Source organism: Diadema antillarum, unplaced genomic scaffold, assembly GCF_040938485.1.
Source record: "Diadema antillarum isolate AM-2024a unplaced genomic scaffold, OU_Dant_1.0 seq00002087_RagTag, whole genome shotgun sequence".
Lineage (NCBI taxonomy): Eukaryota > Metazoa > Echinodermata > Echinoidea > Diadematoida > Diadematidae > Diadema > Diadema antillarum.
Genome location: NW_027272733.1, coordinates 25638 through 38111, shown reverse-complemented (window position 1 = coordinate 38111; position 12474 = coordinate 25638). Strand labels below are relative to the sequence as shown.

Sequence of the window (12474 nt, the reverse complement as noted above, 5' to 3'; positions counted from 1 at the left end):
AACATTTCAAATTGAGCAGTAATCTGCCAGGGTTGATCCAGACTTTTCAATTTATTTAAAAAAAAAATACATATATATATATATATATATATTTATGGTTAGCTCTCCTTTATAATATGTGATATTCAAGTAGATCTTTGGTTTGTTCTTTGACCACATGATATAGGTACCGAGGTCATACACTTATCATTATAGGTGGCTCAGTATCCTCATCTGCAAAATAGTCCAGGCTCTCTCATACCATACCATACCATATATTAATAGCTCCAAACATCAATTCAAATGACAGCTTTACATTTGTTATGTTTATGACGGCTTCTTTGTAGTGCACATAACATGTGCTTCATACTACTTATGGAACATTACCCATGCAAAGTCCCTTTCTCTTCATGCAACCACATGATTTCCTGAGGAAGCTATCAGACAAAATCTCACTCAAAGTAACTGTTCATATCAAGTACCAATGCAGGTTACACTGGCATACACTGTAATGTTCTTCGATCCACTTTTTCTCACTCTAACATTGAGCATGCAAGGATCAGCTTTTGTTTCACCACTTTCATATAGGAAGGCCTACACCTGATAATAGATCTTGCAGCTTGAAGGAGAGGATCTTCCCTGTCCTTCACTGGGTGCAACAAAAGGGAATTTTCAATAGATGATAAAGAACATTCATTCCCTGCAAGACTACTGACTAGGCATTCAACATAGGGGGGGGGGGGGGTGTGCAGTCTTAAAGATTTATCAAGAAGTGCATACATGTATGTACATAGCACAGCACAGCAAATGAAACACCAGCCCTATGGGAGGCATGTAATCTATTGAGTACTTTTCCCCAGGTCGTGACATATTGATTCTACTATAGAACTGTGCAATGTGTCCAACATAGTGCCTTCAATGTTTATTCTGGCTAATAGAGTAAGTCCAGAATCAGTGCAACAGTAATGATTTTTCTTTTTTGATGAGCCATGCTATCAAAATTGCAGACCACCAAATGTGAAATGTACTTAATACATCACAATAGTGCATCTCTACTCTTTGAACAAGTAGGCCTACTTACTTGTTATTCCAGTTCTTTAATAAAATGTACAAAACTTTCAGCGAATATCAAAGACTTTATTCTGGTCAACAGCTATTTGAATGTCTAAAGACAGAATCACTGGGAACTTGCAATGCATCCAAGTCTAAAACTAGCAACAAAATGAATGAATACTTTGTATGATTTATAATGAGAAGTGCATTCAACACATACCCTTTACTCATGCAGTCACAATCTGTTCGGAGTGCAGAAATTCCCTTCAGTACTAATCCTAGACCAAACTTCCACACAGACAATGGCTGAACTGCACACCTCAAAAGAAATATCTTGTTTGATGCTGTCTAGCTCTGTGGCAGACCATTTGAACCAAATGATAACTTGTTTGCCTAATTACAATCCAGATTGTTGACTTAACACCTTTATAACAAACCTTTGGCAAACATCCCTCTGGGAGATGACAAAGGGATTATTATGTAATACTTGCTGTACTTGCTTCATTGGACAACAAGCTAGCATGACAACCTCCCTTGGATATAAAACTTGAGAAGACTTTTGGGATGCAAGGGCCAGTTTGATCCCAAACATGTGAGAATGTGTCATTAAAACAGTTCTATTCACATCACTGGAATTGCAATGGGATTGTTGGTCAAGTTGGATTTTATAGCTTCTACTTTCCTGCACAAAATCTGTTTCAATTCCTGGCATTTCATACACCCACTAGGCCTTATACAATACAGAGGTAAGCCCCTCATACAAAGTCATGGAGGACTTCATAACAATGCATTTTAGCCAGATGTATCTGAGATTATGGTGCCAAATACTATAAAACACGATATTTTCGCGGCATGAGATTTTTGCGAATGGGAGCCAACGGCCTTATTCGCAGCATGAAATTTTAGCGAGCTGCCTCTAACATTCAATGCATATAGTGTAGACAAGATCTTTAGCGTGCATTTTAATTTCGCGAAACTCAGCTCTCACAAAATTCGTGAAATTAAAATGCAAGCAAACATTCCCCGTTTTACAGTACCGGTATGACATCTCTTGCGATATAGTAACAAGAATGTAGGAGGAGCAGTCTTCTCCAATCCCATTTGTTCTAACTTCCCCATGAGAACATTATTTGAGTGTGACTTGTGTACACCCCCTGTACCCTAGGTACTCTATACACAACCTGCCAGTAGCTCTTTGTCAAAACAGTACGCATCAACTATGAATAGACAGATGTCGAATAATGCCATTTTAAAAAGGAAACATGGGTTATAGAGTTCCTTTATAAGAACTACATTGATGTTGAGAGGGAGGGAAAATACTCCTTATACATACAATGTACTATACATGGTTTCTAGCCCTTTGATACTGAATAAAAACCTAGAGCAATCACAATCTTGTTCCACTCCACACTCTGCTTATTGTGTCAATGTCCTTCCCCATAGGGCAACATGTACTGTCTATTCTTCTTCCCAGACTGTGAAGGTTATATTTCTTTTGGCACAACGAGGAGGTCATATGAACAACCTGGCATGCTCCCTCTACACTGTACATAATCCTATCTGGTAAACACGTACATTGTGTGCACTAAGACTTGTCTCAATTGACTTTAAAAGAAAAAGAGGAAGAGTCAACATGCCAGATACAAGTCACAAAATCATCCTATAAATCTGGCGATCAAAAACGAAAAGAAAAATGCATACCATTTTCTACTCCAACGATGTTCAACTTGGTTTTACGGGATCCACTACACGATATATCACCGATGAGAATGGCAACGAACAAATTTTAATAACGTGGTAACTGAAATGTAAATGCACTTACTGTTAATGTCATGTTTACATAATGTATTGTAATCTTCTATGCATGATCTCATAAAACTACATTGAAATAATACACAAGAACAATGTTGTAAACTCCAGAGCAGATGGGAAAATCTTCCGTCTCTATTCTTTTAGGCCAATGACAGCTACTACTGTAAAAGAAGAAACAAGTTCGCATGTATTTTAATTTCACAAGTTTGGCAAGAGCTGAAATTCGCGAAAAGTAAAATGCACGCGAAAGTTCTTGTCTAGCCTATAGGCACTGAATGCCAGTGGCAATTCATGAAAATCTTATGCTGCAAGAAAGGCTGTCAGCTCCAATTCACAAAAATTTCATGCCGCGAAAACTTTATTCCACAAAAATACCTTGCTTTACAGTACCCTGTCAAGTCAGCTAAAATTTTACTAAGCTACAGGAGCAAGACCTAAAGTATGTGTACTATGAATATAGCTCTCCTACAGTTAGGTTATACAACTCCCTCTAGTAGATTCTCTAAGAATATTGATCACTTCTGAAAACCAGTATGGTGTTAACCTATAAGCCTCTTTTATATCACAGTATGGTTCTGCACTGGCCTGCATTAATATTACACAGCTCAGAACATAAGAGCACAGACAAAATAAAATCATATTTTGTACAAGGAGATTGATTAATTCTCTAAAATCAACTACTATTGCATACTGGTAGCACAATCAAATAAAGACCCTCTGTGTAGATAAATATTGCAGGGGAGGCACACAAAGGTATGGGCCACGAGGCATTATCAACTCCGGCATAATCAATATCCGGTATTCACTGCACAGAATGTACAATATAGCCACATAGCAGCCACACACTTGGTGCGGAGCAACTCCACTATAGCACATGGGCATTCTTTTTTAAAAGTGAGGTTAACTCCTAAGTTTCTTTTAGACTACACTTTGTATGTATTCTCAATACCATTAAATACATGTACAACTTGGCAAACACTGTATGGTGCAATTACATTAATACAATACTTTAATACACATCCTTTTTTCCATCGTTAATAAAGAATACACAGAATCTGTTACAATAACGAAGTAGACAATTATTTTCACAAAGATTTGGGGGCATGTTTCCAAACATGCAGTCTTGTTTTGGGTACCTAAAAATGTGAGTTTAGCTCAACATTTGAGAATATCAGATAAAGATTTTTGAATTCAATATACATTGTATGGGCAGAGTTTCATACCCATTGATATTCCTTTTGTGCAGGGTAAAGTATGGGGTATTTTTTAGGGGGTTTGTGGGAGGTTTCAATCTTTTCGGATAACTTGAAGACGCATTACAAACAGCGACGTTTATTTTCTATATCAGCGTTCTTGATTTCAAAGCCTTTTCATCATGTAAAACTAAACACAAAATTTATAAAGAATAAAAGCACAGCGTACAAACATGTGTATATCACTGATGTGCGCAGATACTGAAAACTACCTGTCTACAAGATTTATCTGATTATAAATTCAACCATTTTTTTATAGCTCTCATTGGAAGTGTGTGCTTATTATCATAAGACACACACCACTGGAGACTAAATGAAGTGTGGACATAGCCTTCCCAAATGGGCCTCATTAAAATGTACTAGTCTATGAGATCTAGAGACACAAATTTCATGTCAGCAAAATGGTGGAAACTGAAAAAGATCCATCCATTATGAAAAAGATTGCCAATCAAGAGAGAGGGACCAACCCAGTCTAAGTATTTAATGTGCTTACTGAGCACCCCAAAAATAGCACAAGAGCACTAACATACAGTATACATGTACACCATTGTTCAAACTTGTTTGTAGTTTGAGGCAGGCTAAGAGGGTTTACACTCCCTTTTCGAATACAGACTATCACCAACATTTAGATGACAATTCGTGCAGAGGGGAAGCATCTTCTCCAGGTAATGCTATTCAGACACACACCCTTCTGACAATACTGCCTGTCCCTCCTTTCACATGGGAACAAATGTAGCTGGGTTCAAGGATCATTTCCCCTCATGAATAGGCCCACTACCCAACCCTGAAGAATATATAGAACCACCACAAATATCTCTCCCCACCCTCTCTCGCTTGTTCCAGCCTAAATGGGTCCATTAGCACTGACACACAGTCTATGTATTAAATACTACCATAAGTGTTTTGTGGTACATGGTATAATGAAGGCATAATGTGTTACATGGCATATATTTCACAGTGGTTTCATATGAACAGTTTCCTAGGTCAACTCTTTTTCATGAAATTTTACAGCATGCCAAAATATTGCCTCCCATTGAAGATTCTGCATATGTTGTCCCAGAGGTAGGAACTGTTAACTTTGCCTCTTGACAAAGTGAACAGAGTTTCTCATTCTGTCTTTCTCATTCTCCGCATTGTGAATCAACGCACTCATGAAATTGTCTTAAAGTAAGGAATTAGGTACAACACACAAAATGAAGGTTATTATGTTCATTGTAGATACAGGCTGCACAACTGGCATACAACCATGACTTTTAACCTCAGTCAATCAGTCTTTCAGAGCATATGGGTTAATACAATGTATCATACACATCAGTATAGTCCCACATATGCATATTCATTTATGCTCCTACTTTTAGCCACGAAAAAAAAATGAGAGCACCGTACAAAATTCATGTCACAAATATAAACTGAAATGATGACTGCAACAGCAAAATGACAGTTGCACGCTTCATTAAACTATTCCTGATATGGATCATAGACATTCCTTGTGCATCAATACAATGTTTCTGATAGATGACACAACTCAACCAGATAAATGGGTTTGGGGCAACTTGTTCCCACAATTCATTGTGCAAGTTGCTCATTTCAGCCTGTGGATAACAGGACAGAGTTATGAATACATTGAATTCATCAGGCCCGCATAAGTTTGATACTTAAATATTAGTCACTTCAATCCCGAGCCCACCCCTGTTTATGTCAAAATGATGCCTCTCCCTAACGAGTTATGCCAGGGTGTCTATGAATGTCCCATCACAAGCTGTCAATAGAGAGCTTGAAAGATGTCAACAACATACAACTGCTTCTTCAGTTAACCCACTGCAGGTCAAAGGAAACCAGGTTTGCCATTCTCCGATCCTGCAATTACAATGTGCTCAGAGTCAGCAGATTATCACCAGCATCGTTCTCACCTGATCAGAGAACTCTTTACGACCGTCTGCCACATGGGCAGTGTTTTCATTTTTAAAAAGAACAAAGAACAAAAACAAAGGAGTTTCAAAATACATGAATACCTAGTAGCGCGAACACATTACACAATTTGTTTCCTACTCCAGACATACCCTCAGATACGGACCATTAACTGGTAGATTGCTCCTACAAAATCTCATGCGAGGAGACTGTAAATAACATAAACAGGGGAGCCAATTTCCAAAATTTAGTGATCTGTGTAAGCTAAGTACTATCAGTAATGGCAAAGGCTGAATGCAATGTACCTTACCCTGGTGAATCTTAAGACTAATGGGTTTAGAGAAAGTAGCTTGGTTGTATCTTCCTTAGTTTGATATCTTTCTTATTGGGAGAGGAAGATATTTGAGTCTTTTCTTATTGGGAGAGAAGGATATGTGAGTCTTGTCTCAAGATATTTGAACAACAATTCTAAGCAGGCCATCTTTACTGAACAGTTCTGATACACTGGATTATAGAAATGATAGTGATTCACTTTATTAGGTCACATATAATGTGAAATCCATTCCTCATCTATACGATCTAGATACATAATATTAATCATTATACCAAACCATGTACACGGTGCATCACAATCAGGTCACAAGTTAGTTTGGCACTTCTTTCTCTTTTTTTTTTCTTAGAGTAAGAACGACTAATAAAGCATGGTGGCCACAGACTCCTAATTCAATCAAATTAAGTTCATTGGTTTAATCGGTTCACTGATTAATTCCTCTGGATTGCTTTATCATTTGCAACTACTTGGGAAGACAGAGCTTTAGCCTTGTCCTCAGTTTGCATAAAAAATAAGTGCAATGAACCTGGGACTTCAAATATTTTAAAGAAGAAGCAGCAAGAGTTTGAGTTGGACATGAAGTCCCATCCTGTGACCCTCGTCCTTATATGAATGCTACCAAATAACATGTCCCCTGCTTTACTAGTAATAAGATTACTCTGCAGGGGCACTGACCCTCACACTGACACTAACAGTAGGAGCAGTGTAATATATGTACACTCAGCAATCCTCAATGTCAAAACTGTTTTACATATATTGGATGACAGTCTGCAACAATAAAATGATTACCACTTTCAAGATTAAGCTTACAGTCTTTGATTCCCCTTGTTTCATAACCCCCAAAACAGGATGCATATACTACATCTATAGGGTTCCAGTGTATTTACATTTTATATTTTTGGAAAATATATTCGGTGATCAACGCTACATGCTAAGAGGCAATATATACTTGCTGTTGACTGTTAAATTTTGAAATACTGGGTCTAATTACAAAATGAAGTAACATTTACAAAAGGATGCACACACACAAATACACACAAATACTACAAAGTCAGATTCTCGTATTATACTCAGATGCACTTGATCTGACTGCTACAGATCATGCATATCTTTCACTTTTGCTGCGAAGCAAAGTTTTGATATCATAGTTTCTATTCACACAACCTTTGGTGTCACTTTTGTAAACTTCTGCTTGGCAAACATACGCTTTGGTTGCCCTTTTGTTATTTGTTAAATTATGAATTTGGCACCCTGCTTAAATATGGGTGTAGGTATCACATTGAGCTGTGGATTGAATGAAACAAATTCTCATTTGGACAAGCCCAGTGTTGAAAATCCATATTGTGAATGATGACAAAATGCAATGAAGAAAGTGTATGGAACAGCCACAAATTTATTTATTTGACAAGCAGACAATGACCGCTTGAACACAAAGATTAGTGACGTAATATTAATCAAAGTCACAAGATATGACATGTGACTTGCTTTACTCTATTCAAAGAATTGTTCTGCACTAGAACAAAATGGCAGAAGAAAAATAAAAACTAAAATACATCCAAGCCTACGTACAAGGCGTACACATACATACCAGACCAGATCTCTCAAGATGTACAAGTATTTACATTTTGCACAATCTTCTTCTGCATGTTACACATTTAAATACAATTGTAATGTCATTTGGACCCATTTGTAGGATTGTTATACTATTTCATTACTCTCGTCACAGAGACATAAAGACAACAAGACCATGGCTCCGTGCAAAATGTGTCCCTGTGAGCTTTTTTAAAAATCTTCATCTCATCGGCTTCAGATTTTACCTGCCTGACGTGCTTCGAAGCTGTTGTTTATCTAGTGTCATCAAATAGTAGTTCAGGCAAATTGAATGAACTGTTACGACTGAATACTACATAAAAGAGCAATTCATATTCACTCACTGTACATTGTACATGAAAGATAATTTGTGAGGTATTTCTCTCTAACTCCAAGCAATATAAAACTATATCTCAAGTAACTGAATATGTGTAAGTCATTTCTCATTACACACTTGTGAATCAGGGGCCATGGAACATTTTTCAGGGTGGGAGGGCTGCAGGAGAGGGGAGGGGGAGAAGAGGAGAAGGGAAGGGGGAAAGGGTATAAAGCCTAAAAGGTCAGTGGTATGCCCTCCCCCCCCCCCCCCCCCCCCATCTCAGGACGGAACCTTTTGGAAATGCATGAGGATTTGTGACTTTTTCCCTATTTTCCCCCAATTTTATGTTTTTTCTTTTCTTCTGGATGACCTAAACATAATTGCAGTATGAGAAGTGTGGGAGAGTCTTGAAAGCCTCTGAATAATCTATATACTGAGACCTAAAAATGATTGTAATTAAAATTTATACACGCTGCTGAGTTGAGACAAAGAGTGACACAAAGCACCACCTAATGTGATAAAATACCAGTCTGTGCTTATCGGGTATCATGCTATTTACGAAAACTTCTCTTTAGTCACACTCAGGAGAATCAAACTGCTGGCAAAATGAATCTCAGACCTCTGCTATTTTGTTGCCATTGTTGTTGTTTTTTTCATTTTACAATTGAATAGGTTTCTCACATTTTTTATTCTAGTTGTTTTCATGTTTTATTTTAGTTGGTGTTTTTTTCTGCAACTTATTCCCTGTCTTTTCCTCCAGCAAATTTCACAGGACCATGGGACACTCTTGTGAGTGTGACATGTTATTCTATGAAGCTATTGCATATAATATGATTTAGTACTGCTTGTCAGCTGGTATATCATAAAGCAAAACCCCAGCAGTTTATGGTATACAAGTACAAAAATGGCCACACAAAACAGCATTTAGGAAGATTGAAGATATCACGACATATATGTTCAACAGATTCCACATGGACTGAAAGAGAAAATTCATTCAATATTTGTACAATGATGATAGAAATATTGAAAATTATTACCGATGAGTAGTATCAAAAAGCAACAATGTCGTCTGTGGTTACAAATGCCAAACAAAGGCTTGCAAAGGAATATCTCACAATTATAATCTAAGATATTGCTAATGTCCACATATTTTGTAATATCTGCCTCGCGACCAGACTTCGGAGTATGTGAACATGATTCATGAATAATGCAGATCATTTCAAAGGTGCAGTCAAAAGTTCCAGCTATTTCCTGCAGGCATCATTGAAGAGCCATGTGCAGTTACCATGACGATTATCCATCTTTTCCATGCTTTTTTTACAAGCCCTCAGAAAAAAAAAGTGTGGATTACTTTTAGAGTTTGTGTATGAAATTCTTATTGAATTCTACGCACTACTCCATCTTGAGCATTGGGGGATGCATGTGAAAGGGTATAAGAAGATGCTGCAATTGAGATTATCTCAGGGTTAAAGGACAAGTCCACCTTCATATACATAAGGATTGAGAGAATGCAGCAATATTAGTAGAACACATCATTGAAAGTCTGAGGAGAATTGGACAATTCGTTCAAAAGTTATGAATATTTTAAGTATCTGCGCAGTCACTGCTGGAAGAGAAGACTACTACAGTGCATGATGTCACATGCGTACAACTATATAAGGAAAATAAAAAGAGAATTTCACGAAACTTTACTTTTTTAATAAAGTGCACATTTCTTCGACTTGCTACTGACGTATGTTAAGGGTAATATTATTCCCCCTGCCTTCTGAAAGAGAGAAGTTGAGTGTTCTTTTGTTATGCGAGAAAAATGGAAATATGTTGAATTTTCTTTATTCTTTCTTTATATCGTTGTACTCATGTGACATCACAAGCTATAGTAGTCTTTTCATCCAGCCGTGACTGAGCAGAAACTTCAAAAATTCATAACTTTTTAACAGATTGTCCGATTTTGCTCAAACTCTCACTGATGTGTTATACTAATATTGCTGCATTCACTCAACCCACATGTCTATGAAGGTGAACTTGTCCTTTAAAGGTTTCACTCAAATCTAAGGCCCAAAAGCACCGTGCTATCAATTCAAAACTTTACATAAGTGTCTGCAACAAATTTAAATGGCAATATTAAATGCTCAGCCAATCAGAATTTATCATATACGATAACACCTTTTGATTATCTGTTTCTATGGATAAGTCCTTTTTTCACTGTCATACCCACTCAGGTCTGTGTCTACTTCTCATACCCTGTTTAAGAGTCTTCCAAAAAAGTTGTGCCATGTTCACAGACAATGGGGACTCTTAAAGGGAAGGCAAACCCAAAGAGCAATATGGATTGAGTGAAAGCAGCAACATTAGTAGAACACATCAGTGAAAGTTCAAAGAAAATCGAACAATCGATGCAAACGTTAGGAATTTTCAAAGTTTTGGTGTTGGAACCACTGCATGAGGAGACTACTAGAGGTTATGACGTATGAGTGGACAACAATATAAAGAAAATATAAGGAAAATTTCACCAAAATTCATTTTTCATGAAAATTATATTTTCCATCAACTTGATAATGACATATGTTAAGGGTAGCAATCATTCCCCCTGCTTTCTGAAAGCGGTTAGTCACGTGCTCTCTCATAATGCTAGAAAAGTGAATTTTTGTGGAATTTCCTGTTTTCTTTGTATTGTTGTCCACTCATACTAGTAACCTCTAGTAGTCTCCTCATCCAGCGGTTCCAACACCAAAACTATAAACATTCATAACTTTTGCATGGATTGTCCGATTTTCCTCAAACTTTCACTGATGTGTTCTACTAATGTTGTTGCTTTCACTCAATCCACATTGCTCTTTGGCTTAGCGTTCCCTTTAATTGTCACGGCACAAAGCACAAAGCACGAGTCTGGTGTGAATGTTGTGCTAGACAGCCCAGCTGGACAGTCCGGCACGAGTTTTAGCACAACCTCTGGAGGTTGTGCAGTGTTTACCACAGATGCGGGGACTCTTAAAGTTCCCGGTGTGAACACGGCACACACTTCCGGTGACCTGCGCTGTTCAGGGCGGAGTGCCCATATGTGTGCACAAGAAACTGCTGCCTCTCTCGAGGCAAAATGCCTGCCCACTGGTTCCCATAGAAACGTATGCCGACCAAACGCTAGAAGACCAGGGGACTTGTTTATTATTGGGGTTTTTTCAGTAATATTTTGACATCATCAAATCCCCAGTGAAAAATGCAAAACCGCTGCGCGTAGTCTCGTGCATGAATTTGATGAAACTTTGAAAGTGTGAAAGTTTGTTTCTTTACGGGCAATGCTATAAATACAAATAGAGCCTAGAGGGGTGTCAGTTTCAATGAACAGTGTCGATGTGTCGGACACCTGCTATACAAGAGTGGATAGAAATTGATCTACACTAGTTTTTAACTAGGCCTAGGAACTACATCATCAGTCACACTGTCAGTGTCACTGGTGGGGATGGTCAACAACGTAGCAGGCATCAAGAGAAAGTACACTTTGATCTGAAATTCACAGAATATATTACTTAGCAATCATGAACCGAACAGATACGATTGTTAGCACGTATCAAAACAACGACAGATACCCTACTGTCGTAAAAAGAGTATACTATAAACGTTAATAGACCATACATATCTCAGACTCAGGAGAGTCGTGTCGGAGACCGACTCTGCCGACTATCCAACGACACGCTGTGCACGTACGCGGGCTGCTCCGGGATGTTTACTTAAGCGTTACGGCACCAAGTTGCTGTTGTACGGGCTCGGCACTTGATGCATCTCTCTCGACTCGTGTTTTACTGCACTCACCTGATTAGCGTTAGCATCCATTTTAAATGACTATCCGATGGAAAATTCGTTGGCGTCTCCAACTCTGTTTCAGATCTTCACCAAACAGATTGCCCTTTGATGCTCAGAATTAGATGTTTTTTGCTGAACTCCGCAGGTACAGGTTGGTATCGAGGACATCGAAATTCGCCCATCCATCCAGTGCGGTTGAATTTCGGTAGGAGCGCGCCGCCGAAGCCCGAGATGACGCTGCGTAGTCTGTTTTTCCTAGACCTTCATTACTTATGTTTTGTCAAACCTAGTATCCCTTCTGTATAGTACACCTACAAGGTAAATCAGTTGAGTGCAGAATTCGGGTTTCCCCATCGCATCCCAACTACCCATTGATGGTTGATATTATTCCATAAAAAGCATTTTCAACCTGAAACAGCTTCTTTCTCATT

General features: G+C 38.2%; 1 protein-coding gene across 1 annotated transcript in view; it reads right to left on the bottom strand.

Moving 5' to 3' along the window:
- Nucleotides 1-12218, bottom strand: part of LOC139713888 (uncharacterized) — a 303947-nt gene extending 291729 nt beyond the window's left edge. The window contains exon 1 of the mRNA XM_071625598.1: nucleotides 12053-12218. Coding sequence (XP_071481699.1) covers nucleotides 12053-12073 — 21 coding nt within the window. The 5' untranslated portion in view covers nucleotides 12074-12218. The remainder of the gene's footprint in view (nucleotides 1-12052) is intronic.
- Between the last annotated feature and the right edge of the window lie 256 nt (nucleotides 12219-12474).